The following is a 14773-nucleotide window of genomic DNA, read 5'->3' as shown; positions in this document are numbered from 1 at the left end:
TGTTTTGATTTTTAATTTTTTTTTAATTGTTTTTTCTTTTTAATTTTTAATTTTTTTAATTCAATTTATTTTTTAAGTTATGTATTTTTCTTTTTTATTTAAAAAAAAAATGTTTTGTGTTTTAAATATATATATATGATTTTTATTTTTAAAAAATGTTTTTTTTGTTATTTTTTCTTTTTTTATTGTTAAATTATTATTATTATTATTATTATTATTTTGTCTTTTTTTTTATAATTGATTTTTTTGTCATTTTTTTTATGCTTTATTTCTTGTTATTATTTAACATCTCTGTGTGTGTGTTTTTTTATTGTTTTTTTTATATTTGAATTTTTCATGTTTTTGTGTTAATTTTTGTGTTTTTTTCACTGTTTTTAAATTTTTATTATATTTTAATTTCTTTTTTCTTTTGTATTTTTTTATGTTTTTTTCTTTTCAATATTTGAATTTTGGTTTTATTCTTTATTATTTGTTGTGTTTTTTTAATTATTTTTTTCTTTCTAATATTTAAAATTTGATTTTTTTTTTAATTATTTTTTTGTGTTTTTTTTCCTCATTGTTTTTTCTTTTTATCAATATATATATATATATATATCTTTTGTATTATTGTTTGGTGTTTTCTTTTATTGTGTTTTTTTTTCAATATCTGAATTTTATTTTTTATTTTTTGGTTTTTATTTTCATTTTTTGTCTACAGGGTCTGTGGCGATGCTCGTCTAACAATCCGATCCCATTATGGGCAATTTGATAGTTGATTTTAAAATTTTCACTATAATGAATCGATGTTGCCCCTACAATGTATCAATTTCATGGTTGGTCTTTAAGTTTTCATTACAACTGGTCGAGTTCACCTATATCACGTGTCAATTTGATAGTTGATTTATAATTCTTTTTTGCAATGTATCGAGTTGTCTTAGGCTAAGATTTTAAAATCGCTATATATTTTGCATTTAAAAAATAAATTACTCTTGAGTGTTCATTTTTAAAGTTTTTTGTCATAAAAAAATTTCATAATGTCATGCTTGAAATATTTTGAAAACTTGAGATTTTTTTTGTAGTCATAATCTTTGCTTTTAATTGCATGGTTGAAAAATTGTCAAGATTTTAATGTTTTTCTAAGTCATGATATTTTATCTTTAATGTTATAGTCGAAAACAATTACGATTTCAAGGTTTTTTAGAGTCAAGATATTTTATCTTTAACAACATGGATGGAAATAGTCAAAATTTGAGACATGATTTTTTATCTTTAACATCATGTCCGAGAATTGTTGGAATTTTACAATTTTTCAAAGTTCGAATATTTTCTCTTTAACTCCATTGCTAAAAAATGTCAAAATTGTAACCCGAATTTTCTTTTTGTTATTCCAGAATAAACAATTTTTTAAGGGTGTTTTTTTCATCCATTTTTCAAAAAACAAATGGTTTTTATCCATTTAAAAAAAATTGTTGAAAATTTACCCTAAAAAAAACGTCATTCTGGAATAAACAATTTTCATTTTTGGGTTGTTTTTTTCATGTTTTTTTGGGGTTTTTGGGCTCGAGTACCCGTTTTGAGGTAATAGTTCTCGTTTCATCCCTAACTATGTTATTGTTGTTCCCTTCCGAAGAAGCACTTGTTGTTCCCTTCCAAAGAAACAGTTGTTGTTCCCTTTCAAAAGAACGCTTGTTGTTCCCTTCCAAACAAACAGTTGTTTTTCCCTTCCGAAGAAACAGTTGTTGCCCCCTTCCGACGAATCACTTGACGTTCCCTTCCAAGGAAACAATTGTTGTTCCCTTCCAAAGAAAAAATTGTTGTTCCCTTTCAAAAGAACACTTGTTGTTCCCTTCCAAAGAAACAATTGATGTTCCCTTTCAAAAGAACGCTTGTTGTTCCCTTCCAAAGAAGTGTTGTTGTTCCCTTCAGCCAATTGTTGTTTTGTACATGCCAGTCATTTCGTTGGTTATGGATTTCGATTTAAACCTTTAAAAAGAATTAATCTTTAGATTATCATGATTTTTTTACCCTTTGGTGAATATCTTTACTTTTAATCTGACATGTCTCATCCATGTATATATCTGCTCTATGCCTGGTTTTTCGGACATATTATAAATTGTTCATGATTTATCACCACCATACTGGTTTTCCTTTTCCTACACACTCAAATGGAGGTTCCCTTCAAAAACATAATAAAGGAACTAAGGCATATTTTCTTTGGCATTTTTCTTACTTCTTACACCATCCCTAACTCTTAAGAAGTTGATGAGCCTCCCTTAATAAATAAAATAATTGTGGAAATATGCCAAGCTATTTTTTCTCAAAGGGATAAGGGGTCTCATCACGAGCCAACCTACCACGATCATAGGAGATTAACATAAGTGACATTCCCATTATGGATACCACACCAGGGTAATGGCCTTTTTGACACTAAATGTCAAAGGACATGAGGTCTCATCACGAGCTAGTATGTTCACTTTGTTATGATCTAGTGAGTAGCATTGTTACTATCTGGTCATTATGCCAACACAATGGCCTTTTTGAGGAAAATAATTTTATAACTATAAGTTAAGGATACTGGCTCATCTAAGGGTTAAAAGGAAACCCTATTAAGGCTATGGATGCCTGCTGGAAGCAATGGTTCTGCCTATGGTATTGGAGTATAATTTGAACTGCCATCTCTTTACTAAGCCATTAGGATTTCTTTATTAAACACAACAGGGAGAAATCACCTTTGTTAAGTGTGTATATTTTTAAATAACTCGTATGGGTGGAATATTTATATCATATGAACACATCAACATTTTTTGTTTACCCGACGTAAGCAGTAATAATTTTCAAAAAGTACGTTGTCAGAATTCGTTTCAGATTCCCCAAAAAGAAAATATTTTCTCATGATATATATCTCTTGCATGCTTTAATGATTATGATATTTTCTAAACAATCGTACGACCGTGCATTTACTACATTTAATTTTCCCCATATGGCTGATCTGACTGATTCCCATCATATTGATGACTCCGTATATCTCCCCTTTTTCCCACGCTTAACAGGTCGTGGTCGACCTTTTTCTGATTGGAGGGGGGAGGCCATACCATACGTTGATTTGATAGGATATGATTAGCAAATATGTCATGCTAAGATTTATTTTTCTATACTTCTGCATGTAACATAACATATGTTGTTTCATCATGAGAATTTTGGGATTCAATAGTCTTGCATGTAGAATTGTAATTGTTCTCATAAAAATAGCAAATATGGGTGGAAACCCCATTTGCAACGAGCCTACATTGCTACAAATCACTGAGCAAGCCCGTGGAATTCTAGAACGCGTAGGTTGGGCACAGTATCTTGCTTGGCTGCAGGGGTTTAATAATGACATAACTTTGGAATTCTTGTAGAATTTACAGAATGAGAGCACAACAGTCAAAGGCATGTCCATAACAGTTATTGAAGTAATCCTGGCAGAAGTCACAGCCCTTCCTATCGAGGGAATGAAATGGGTGGAAAATCATATAACACTCCAAGAAGCTGTGGAATTATTTACAGACCCTGGCGAGGAATTAGTTCGAAAAGGCAAAGGTCTTCACCCCGCATCTCTGAGCAATCCATGATGAGAACTGGCCAGAGTAATTCAAAAATACATTACATGCGACAGATGCCATGACGTGGTAAGACCTCGACATCTCAAATTTCTAGCAGCTTTAAAACAAAAGATAGTAGTCAATTTTCCATTTTTCCTTAACTTTTTATTACATTAAGTTTATAGTAGAGTGAGGAAAGCCACAAACCCCCATGCAACAATCAGCCATCATGGCTTCACTAAATTGATAGTCACTAGGGAATTGACTCAGTTCTAGTTAACTTGGGATATTTTTATAGGTCCTAATGTGCCATCCCCGAAAGGAATCCCTGAAAATGACCAGCCAAAAACGGACTTTGCCCAACCTAAATGGGGTAATGACCAGATAGAGGAAGCAAATCACGCCATAGAAGTACAGGCTCCAAAGAGGAAACATACAAGAGTAGCTCTTGCCTTGACATCTTTTCCTGTTAAGCAAAGACGATCTGACCGAGTAAGCCAACGAAGAAACATTACTGAGCTCATAGAAGAGGTAGGACCATCCCATGGACCCCCTGTCAGTCAACAAACCGATTTTCCTAAGGACTTTGAGGAAAAAGTGGCTCAAGTTTTATAGAACTTGGCGACTCATTTTGAGGAGATGGGTCATTCTGAAAACCCATGGGAACAAACCCACACTTCTACCCCTTCCACCTTTACTCACAGTTCTCATCAGACAGAGATATTGCTTTCTTTAGAAGATACTAGAGATATACAGGAATTAGAAGAGCCAATTTTTTCTACAGCTGAAAACCAGGAGTTGTAAGCTAATTTAGGTGACACAGTTCCACTTGAACAAGACCCTGGAAATTTTGAAACTTCTCCTATTTTTGAAAATGTTGTTGTTGTTCCTTCTTTATCAATAGAGAAACCCACTGAAAGAACAAAGAAAAAGGATAATCATAAGTTGAAGCTGTTAAGTCAGGAAAATAAGAAATTAAGGGAAAAAATCAAACAACTCAGGAAATGGCTAAAAGATTCTAAGAAACCTTATAAGAAAAGAGTGGAACTTAAAACAACGGGGACTCAGAGTGAGAATTTTCTCAACTCCGTTGGAACATAGAACGAAGATATTGGTACTAGTCCAGTAGGGACTCAAACTAAAGAAACTTGTACCAGAGTTGCTGAAATTCAAACATGGGATATTTGTACTAACTCTGTAGGGACACAAACAGATCTCTATTTTTCTATGACAACAATGGAAGTAGCCATTCAGAAAAATCCGGTATCAACTTGATGTGAGGCTACTCAAACTGTGGTTACGCCTCTTTATTCACCTTTGGTAACAGATGCAATTTTTGGAAATTGCAAACGGAATTAGCAAAATCCCAACAAACTCTAACACAGTATCAAGATAAAGTTGTGCCCTAGGGAAAGTACCAGGAATTATTGAAAAAATTCAATGAGTTGATTGTCACAGAAGATGAGACATATGCCAATCTCAGAGCAGAATGGAAGAAAGTGGAGGAAACATAAGCTCAGCTTCAAAAAGCTTTGGAGAAAATCAAGACAATTTGTTATATTTATTCAGATGCACTAGCTTGCAGATCTCCTACTAAGAATTATGTACTTTTCTTGCTTGAGCGCTACCTGCTATTAAAGGTTAAAGCTATTAGATCTAGTCAATCCTTTGAATTTAACTCCATCCCTGATTTTATTAAATGTTTTCAAGCACAGGACGAAGATGTGAAATATTTTTTATGTGAGTTATATTTGCACAATTTCTTCCTGGAGGATGAAAGGAATGGCAATCCCAGCCCTTTCATCGGAGATCTCCAGTTTCAAGCTTTCATATCTTTTGCCAAAAATCAGATCAAGTGGGGCAAGGCCTATATTGTCTTCCAGAAAAGAGAAAATTGATTAGATCTTTAGGTTATAGGTGAACCTATAAGCCCCCTTCGAACCCTTATACAACATAAAATGTTTATGGAACAAGAAGGGGTTGTGTCTACTTTAGCTCCTATCCATAAAGACACTATCAGGTCGAACCTTGAGTATTTCGAGGAAAACAACGAAAAATCCCTCCTGGCTGCAAAACAGAGGTGGAGTGCATCCTCCAACGAGGTTAAAAATCAGGAAACCTTTAGCTACAGGAATTTTAAAGCAATTTTTGCCAGATTTGTATGTCATAGCAACCTAATCATGAGCGAGGGTCCCACTTGAATTGGATGTCATTACATAAGTCCTGTTATTTGGTATCCCTCAAATGGATATTATTGTGACTATGAGCTATTTGAAGGACGTGAAGCCAGAGCTTTTGTAGTACTTCGAGATAAAAATGGCTTCTGGATTTATCAGGAAGAAATTTATCCTCCATATTCCTTGACTCTATTGCATCTTATTGATCTTATTGCATGAGGAAATGCAAAAAGGTAAGCTGGGGAGTATGTTGGGTCGAAGAAAACGTATGATTTCCCTCCTTATTTACTTGGTTAATATCATGATTTCAATCAATTTTCTTTTATCTTAAGGGTGTTTTGGAGGAAAGAATAATGAAAAATGATTAAAAAGAATTGTCAAATGGTTTAGAAACAATGTAAAACTTTGAAACGGGAACTGATAGTGTTACTCGTTTCATAGAGATAGCAAAAAAGTGACCCGATTTTGAAAAGGGGTGATGCAGAACACACATATTTTTATTAGAGCATAGTTTTTGGCACTTTAATTTTTTTATGTACATTACGTTTTAGAATGTTAGTGATTTGCATGCTGATTTAAAAAAGTGGCGATTTTGCATCTACCCTTTTTTTAAAAGACCTATTTTTTACTTTAAATTTCTAATGTATGAAATGTAAATAATTAATTTCTAAATTTAACAATTTTTGACGCTTTAAATTTGTTAATGTATTAAGTGTGGATATTTTTTTAAAGTTCCATTTTTTTACGCTTTAAAATTTTTTATGTCAATTTTTTTTTACATAAAAAAACAAATATAATATATATATATATATATATTTATATATCTTGTAAACAAGAAAAAGAAAAAGAATTTAGAAAAAAAATAAAACAAAATTTAAAAAAATTATAAAAAATTAAGTAAAAATAGAAAATAAAAAAAAAAAACAATAACAAAAACTAAAATAAAAATAAAAATATTAAAGAGACTAGATTTAGAAAAAAAAAATAGAAAATTAACAACAACAACAACAACAAAATTAAAAAAAAAAAAATACTAAAATTAAGATTAAAAACATTTAAAAAAAAAACAAAAATATACTCTAATAAAAAATAAAATTAAAAAACCAGAAAACAATTAATTATATATATATATATATATAATCAAAAAAATATTTAAAATTAAAAAATATATATCTATTTTTTATTAAAAAAAAACATTTAAATTTTTTATAAAACCATATATCTTTTATTAAAAAAAAAAGTTAAAATATCTATATCTATCTATATATATATATATATAATTTTTTTTTTTTGTAAGCAAAGGCGAGATTCTGCATTTCTATTACTGTAAAATAGGAAACATACACATAAACATATGGGCCGGTCTCAACCCGCCCCGAAGGGAAACCGGGTTTCTTGACCACCTGAGATTCTTAACAGCCATCCAAAAATAAAATACCATCAGTCTTTCTACCCATGCTATATATCCAGTTATCCAAAAATAGAGACCCATCAGTCTTTCTTCCCATACTATATATCCATCTACCCTTCCTACAGTGAAACTAAGTATGATTTGAGTCATGCATAACTAGTATATCTAAAGTAAACTGAAAGCAAAAAACCTCTTTTCAGCTGCTCCATCTGCTGCTAAGTCCGTGTCTCCAGATTGGCTTCATTCTCCGTCTTAACACCCATACCACTAGCTTGAAGAAACTTCAGGATCTCATCCATCTTCCTATCTTGCATCATTAAGGTGACTTGAAGATTTTTCAGCTCCTTCTTCATGACAGGTATACCCTGAGCCAATTCTACCATTTCCAGGGCTACCTGTTCAAGTGCTTTAGCTAATAATCTTTTCATGCCCCAATAGACATGCAAAGATTGTTTGTATAATGTCATCCTTCCTCTGGTATGTCCTGGATCAGGCAAATATGCCTCCCAATCCTCCATTTCTGACCCTGAATGTTCCTGCATTGCTTCCTCTTCCAAATGTTCAATAATTCTTCGAATGTTTGGGTGAGTATTTTGATGATAAGCCTCTTCTGCCTCCTGCAATTTCTTTTTCATATCTCGCTTACCTCGTTTCCTACCTCTAGCCTCACTACCCATTTCTTCCTCAAACTCAACTCTTGCTGTCCTGCCCCCTCTGCCTCCTCTCCCGTTGAGACTCCCTCTGCCCCGCTGGCTGACACCTTCCTTCTTCTGCCCGCGCATTCCCCGTCTCCTCCCTCGTCGGCCACCCACCTGTCGCTCCCCCTCTTCCTCAGACTCCTGTTCTTCTTCCCGGTCTTCATCCTCATTCCTCTGTCCCTTTCCCCGCCTATCTTTACGTTCTTGTCCACGCCACGGTTCTTCATCCACAAGGTAATCCCGTATGTCAAACTCCGTCTCTGAGTCATCTGAAATGTTAAGCATAATCTTCCTGATGGTCTCCTCTACCTGGTTCTTGCCCTTCGCCTCTCGACTGACCTCCTTACTCCTCGTCCAGCGTCCTACATCCCTGGCTTGACCCTCCGCCATTTCCTCGTCCCCCGCTATCACCGAAATCCTCTGACTACTCTTCCCCGCCCTACAAGTCCCAATTAATCCCCAACTCCAATTCATTCGCATGCATGCAAGGCTGAATGCATTGCCAATCGGCCACCTTGGTTTCCTATAGCTTCGTTGCAACTCAAAGTCGTCATTACTCCGCAAGCCATTTGTGTTTTCATAATTGGATTCAATCGCCATCACTCTGACGGGGTGTCCTCTCGTCCTCGGTTCCCAGTCCCATTTCCATCTTGGAATGATCAATGGGGCGTTGGGTTTATGACTCCAACCGATCTGAGTATTAATGCCATCCGCGCGAACCTGCAAACTCTCTCCACCATCATGAGCGATGGTACGTGTGTCCCTCCTTGCCATAATTCGTAAGTGGTTATGTATTCCCCGCTGGCACAGTCGCATCATGTAAATCCCGGTTTAATATCTCGGTTAACTCTGCCCACCGCGGGTCGTCTTTTACCAACCTCCAGCTACTATCGATCCGCCTATCCACTCCTCCGCTTCCCCAATTCGCCATAAGGTCCGCTGCCCTGTTTCTGTCTCGTAAGACATGGTAAATAATCGTGTATTCAATCCCCCGCAGCAATCCTTCGATGTCTTTTATTATGCCTGCGGTCCGCCAGCTTCTTGCAACATGGTCCCAACACTTACCATCCCGTAATTTTCTCAACATGTCAATCACAATCCTGGAGTCGCCGACAATTTCCAAATTCGAATATCCATTTCTAACCGCAATGCGTAATCCCTGGTAAACAGCCCACAACTCCGCCTCATTATTCGTCATGTCGCCCCCAAAATCAGCATATATCCATCGTGTAGACCCACTACTATCTCGAAAAATGCCTCCCAAACCTGCTTGGCCGGGGTTACCTTTCGAGGCCCCATCAAAACTTAATTTAATCCTTCCTTCTCCAGGCAAACTAAAATGATTGGGACTCTGCACTCCGCCTCCGCCTAGGGGTATATCAATGATCTACCCGAATATATATATATATATATCTATATATATATATATATATAATTTTTAAAAGCACACATACATTTAATTTTTTGTTTTAAAATAAATAATTTTTATTAAAAAAAAACACTATGAGCATTTTTTTTAATTTTTTTTTAAAACAAACATTTAATATTTTTTTTAAATATAAATTTCATATTTAAAATATTAAACAAAATTTAAAAATAAATATTTTTTGTTTATAAAAATTGTAGTTGTTTTTTTTTTAAATAAATTTTTATTAAAAAAAAAAAACGTCAGTCGAGCCGTTGTCCGGTCGCCTGTGGGGGCACGGCCCTAAGTGACGCGGCTACTTGCCAATTGCGCCTCCCAGTGTCACGCCCTCACGAGCGGCCGAGCGATTCCAGAAATCACCCAGCCACCTTCCAGCTGCGCCACCAAGGGCCACGCCCTCACAGGCGGCCGGGCGGAAGCTGGGCGATTCCCGAAATCGCCTAGTCACCGCCCGGTCGCCCGTGAGGGTGCCGCCCAAGGTTGCAGCCCCACGAGCGGCCGACGACGGTTAAATTGAGCCTTTTTTTTAAATAAAATTTTAATTTTAAAAGTTTATATATATATATATATATTTCTAAAATATATATTTTTGAAATATTTTAAACATATTTTTTATTTTAAATGTTTTTTTTAATATATATATATATATATATATATATATATATATATAGATAATGTTTGTTTGTTTTTTGTTTTTTTTTTTTTTAATTTGAAAATATGTATTTTTTTTAAATTTTAAATGGTGTTTTTTTTTCAATATTTTTTTAGGTTTTTTTCAATGTTTTTAATGTTAATTTTAGTAGTTTTTTATTTGTTTTATTTTTTTTGTTTTTTTTGTTTTGTTAATTTTCTATTTTTTTAATCTAATTTTTTTTCTTACTTTTTGTATATGTCTTTTAAAAATTTTCTATTTTTACTTTCTTAGTTTTATAGTTTTTTTAATTTTTTTTTTTTTCCCAAATTTTTTCAATGGTTTACATGATAAAAAAGAAATTTTAACTTTTTTGAAAATATGTTTTTCTTATTATTTAATTCTTTATATTTTTTTTTAGTTTTTTACTTCTTATGTTTTATAGGTTAATTTGTTTTTTTTTTTTTTACAGTTTTATGATTGATTGTTTTTTTTTTTTTTTTTTTTGTTTACTTTTTTGAAAATATGCTTTTCTTATTATTTAATTATTTATATTTTTTTTAGTTTTTTACTTCTTATGTTTTATAGGTTAATTTGTTTTTTTTTTTACAGGTTTTTTTTTTGTATATTTGATTTTTTATTTAGTTTTTTAATTTTATGTTTTGCTTTTAACATTATTTTTATTTACGTTTTGCTATTTTTTTTTAACTTTTTATTTTTATTTTTTTCATTGTTTTAGTTTTTAATTTTATGTTTTCATTATTTTTTTGAAATTTTAATGTTTTTCGGAGTCATGATAAAATCTTTACCCTAGAAAAAAAAGTGTTATTCCAACATCAACACTTTTCATTTTGAGGGTGTTTTTTGCACAATTTTTGCACATAAAAATTTGGTTTTACTGACATTTTTTAAAAATGTTGAAAATTGACCCTAAAATAAAAGTCATCGTTCCAATATCAACACTTTTCATTTTCAGGGAGTTTTTTGCACAATTTTTGCACAGAAAAATTCATTTTCACTGCCATTTTTAAAACATGTTCAAAATTGACCCTAAAAAAAACCATCGTTCCAGTATACACACTTTTCGTTTTTAGCACTTTTTTTCATGTTTTTTCAGGGTTTTTTGGCCAGAGTTCCTATTTTGAGTTTATAGTTCTCGTTTCAAAGTTTACATTGTTTACATACTTTCACTGCTATAAGTCTTAAATTTCGCTAATTCGTATGCAGGATGATTGAATTGGACAAATGTTGTTCCTTCGGATATGACAACAGTGCCAAGAAAAGAAAAAATGGTTATTTCACCTACGCGGGCCAAGCTAAGAAGATGCAGTGAGATGCAGAATTGTTGCTAAAGATCTGATTATTAGGCCGAGAAATCCTAAGGATCTTCTGATCCATAGGATAAGCTCTAATTTACTAAGCATTCCTTAGGCAATATATAACGCTAATAAATAGAAAAGAAAGGAGACTTTACTTTTCATTGTTTTTCCTACAGTAAGACTGCGAGCCATAATTCAGCCTTAAAGGTTGCAAACAACTCTGTAATCTATTTTGACAGTTAATGAAGAATTGAAGCTTTTACATTAAACCCGTGCATTGAGTTTTTACGGTAGTCCCTTCTGGAGACTTTGGGCCCAGTCGCTGGAAGATTCACTGCTTGACTGTATCATTTTATTTACTTTCTCTGTTGATATTTTCTTTGTTGTTCTCTTTATAATCTGAGGTAGATTAAGTCTTATATTTCAATTGTTGTTCCCTTTCTGAATTTACTTCCTGTGATTACAGGTTTTTCACATTTAATTATTTCCAGTTTTGGAATGCTTTCAGTTATTGGCATGGTTTAAGCAGTTTCCTTTGATATGCGTGATCTAGCAAAAGTTGTGTGAATTTGATTATTGAACTTAGCTTAATTCCCTTTCCGCATTTGAATCCTAGATTAATATTCTTGTCTGAATTCGATTTTAGATTAATCTATTTCTCCAAGTGTGAACCATAGATTAATTTCCTTTCTGCATTTGAATTTACAAGTCAATGATTGCTGAGTGATTAAGCTATTTCTGCAACGATTGGTCAAGATTTAGGATTAGTTACTTACATTTCAACCTCTGATATTTTATCGCATAGACAGTGCCAACAACCTTGAAATAGAAAAATGAATCCCAGGTTGATACATTAATGTATAATTAAGATCGATTTCAGAGGTCATCTTAGTTGCTCAACAACTAACTGAATATGTAGTTTTCACTGGAATGGAGCGAGCTACCTTGCTCAACCTGTCAACCATGATCATAATAGAATCATGTTGTCTCAATTTCCTCGAAAGACCTGTAATGAAATCCATGGAAATAATCTCCCATTTTCATTCCAGAATCACAATAGGTTATAGTAGACCACCCAGATCCTTACATTCTGCCTTTACCTGCTGACAATCCAAACATCTAGCCACGAAATCTACCCCTTCCTTCTTCAGATTCGACCAATAGTAGAACTTCTTCACCGTCGTCAACTTCTTCTGATATCCTGGGTGACCCAAGTATGGATTCACGTGAAACTCCCTCAAGATAAGGTTCTTGAGCTCACTACAATTCGACACATAGATCTTGTCCCTGAGTCAAACCAACCTATCTGTCGTGAGATGATAGTCTGCATCCTGATCACCTCTACCTACACCTGTACTTTGTTGTAACTTATGCATAATCTCCATATACTTGTCATCCCACTGTCTTGCCTGCAAGATCCTATCCTATACGAGCTCACAACTGCTATATGATTCACTTGTACCTTCCTGCTACACTTAGCAGCTATGAGCTCCTATCAGGTAGACTTACAGGATAGGATCTTATAGGCAAGTCAACATGATGTTAGGTATATGGAGATTGTGCACAAGTTGCAACAAATTACAGGTACAAGTGGTAATATAGGTACAAGTATAGGTGACAGTACACTTACAGGTACAGGTACAGGTAAAGGTGCATAGGATGTGGACTATTGTCTTGCGACAGACGGATTGGTTAGATTCAGAGATAAGATATATGTGCCAGACAATAGTGAGCTCAAGAAGGTGATATTGTGGGAGTTTCATGCGAAACCATATTCAGGTCACCTAGGTTATAAGAAGACACTAACAACAGTGAAAAGATTTTATTATTTGCCGAATGTGAAGAAGGACGCAGCAGAGTTTATGGCTAGGTGTTTTGATTGTCAGTGTGTGAAGGCAGAGTGTAAACATCTAGGTGGACTACTACAACCGATTGTGATTCCAGAGTGGAAATGTGAAGTCATTTCCATGGAATTCATCACAGGGTTGTTGAGGACAGTGAGATAACATGATTCCATCATGGTTGTTGTGGATAGGTTGACAAAGGTTTCACACTTCATTCCAATGAAGTCTACATTCTCAGCTAGCGATGTAGCACAGATATTCATCAAGGATGTGGTCAGATTGCATGGTGTTCCAAAGAATATTGTGTTGGACAGGGATGCAAAGTTCACTTCCAAGTTTTGCAAGGAGTTATTTGCAGTTTTGGGCATAGAGTTGGCCTTCAGTACCACTTATCATCTGCAAACAAATGGACAGACAGAGAGGGTCAACAGGATATTGGAGGACATGTTGAGGATGTATGTGATGCATTAGCAGCGAAAGTGGGAAGAGTACCTTCCACTAGTAGAGTTCACTTACAACAATGGGTATCAGGAATATTTGAAGATGAGTTCGTTTGATGCATTATATGGGCAGAGTTGCAATACTCCCATCAGTTGGAGTGGTCCAGTTAATAGGGTGTTGATTGGACCGAACATGTTGGTAGACATGGAACAGGAAATGCAAGTTATAAAGAAGAATATAAAGGCAGCATAGGATAGGAAGAAGAGCTATGCAAATTGGAACAGGTTGTTCAAGGAGTTCCAGGTTGGGGAACAGGTGTACTTGCGCATCAAACCGAAGAAGAACTCCTTACAGATCAAATCATGTGCCAAGCTGGCACCACGGTTTTTTGGACCCTTCAGTGTTGTTGAGAGGATTGGGCCAGTAGCCTATCAACTTGCACTGCCTCCAACAGTGAAAGTCCATGATGTTTTCCATGTGTCATTGCTTAAGAAGTATGTTAAATATGTTGATCATGTGATTGATTGGTCTGTATTGCAGGTGGAACCAAATGGAGAATTCCAACTGGAGCCTCAGTGTATATTGCAGAAAAAGGTTCTCATGCTCTAGAACTGAGCAATCAAGCAGGTTAAAGTGCAGTGGAAGAACTTTGGGCCCGATGAAGCTACATGGGAGATGGTGGATTGGATGAAGGGTATGTATCCTTCTTTGTTTTCGAGTTGAGGCAAAGCATTTTTGGTATGGTGTTTTGGTATATGTCTTGGTATATGTTTTGGTACATGTTTTGGTACATGTTTGATGATGTTTTGGTATATGTAGATATGTATATGGTTCTAAATACCGCCATGAGCAATGTTATAAATCTCCAATAAGAAGTATGGGTGTCATGTTGTCATGTTATTCTGTTATCATGTTGTTATGTTGTCATGTGGGTTGGCATTCAACAGGGTGATCATTATAAATACTGCATCAAGCTATGTTATAAAGCTCCATGAGAAGTTTTTCTTCTTTCCAGCGGTTTTGCTGAGGTATATGTGTGATTGAACACTGAGGATGGTGTCCCCCAAGGGGGAGGGTTTTGTAACAGCCCTGGTGAAAATTCCATGTAATAAAACTTAAAAACAATAACCATGGTCGATGGGACACTTATTCCAAGTTGAATGTTGGGCAAGACATCCTAGGGGGTGTTCATTTGGTTTATTATGGCTAAGGAAATTGGCAAAGCCAATGGCTAAGGATTTGGAAAAGAAAAATGGCATTTTTGAC

At 34.5% G+C, this 14773-nt stretch overlaps 1 protein-coding gene across 1 annotated transcript; it reads right to left on the bottom strand.

The window, feature by feature from the left end:
* Window positions 1-8633: 8633 nt before the first annotated feature.
* LOC149140597 (uncharacterized) lies at window positions 8634-9044 on the bottom strand. Its single transcript, XM_089451016.1, has one exon. It carries the CDS (start codon window positions 9042-9044, stop codon window positions 8634-8636), a length of 411 nt encoding a protein of 136 aa, XP_089307142.1.
* Between the last annotated feature and the right edge of the window lie 5729 nt (window positions 9045-14773).

This window comes from Pinus tabuliformis, chromosome X, assembly GCF_031772625.1.
Source record: "Pinus tabuliformis cultivar Carrire ecotype Pingquan chromosome X, CPIR1, whole genome shotgun sequence".
Classification (NCBI taxonomy): Eukaryota; Viridiplantae; Streptophyta; class Pinopsida; order Pinales; family Pinaceae; genus Pinus; species Pinus tabuliformis.
This window is presented reverse-complemented; position numbering and strand designations above follow the sequence as displayed.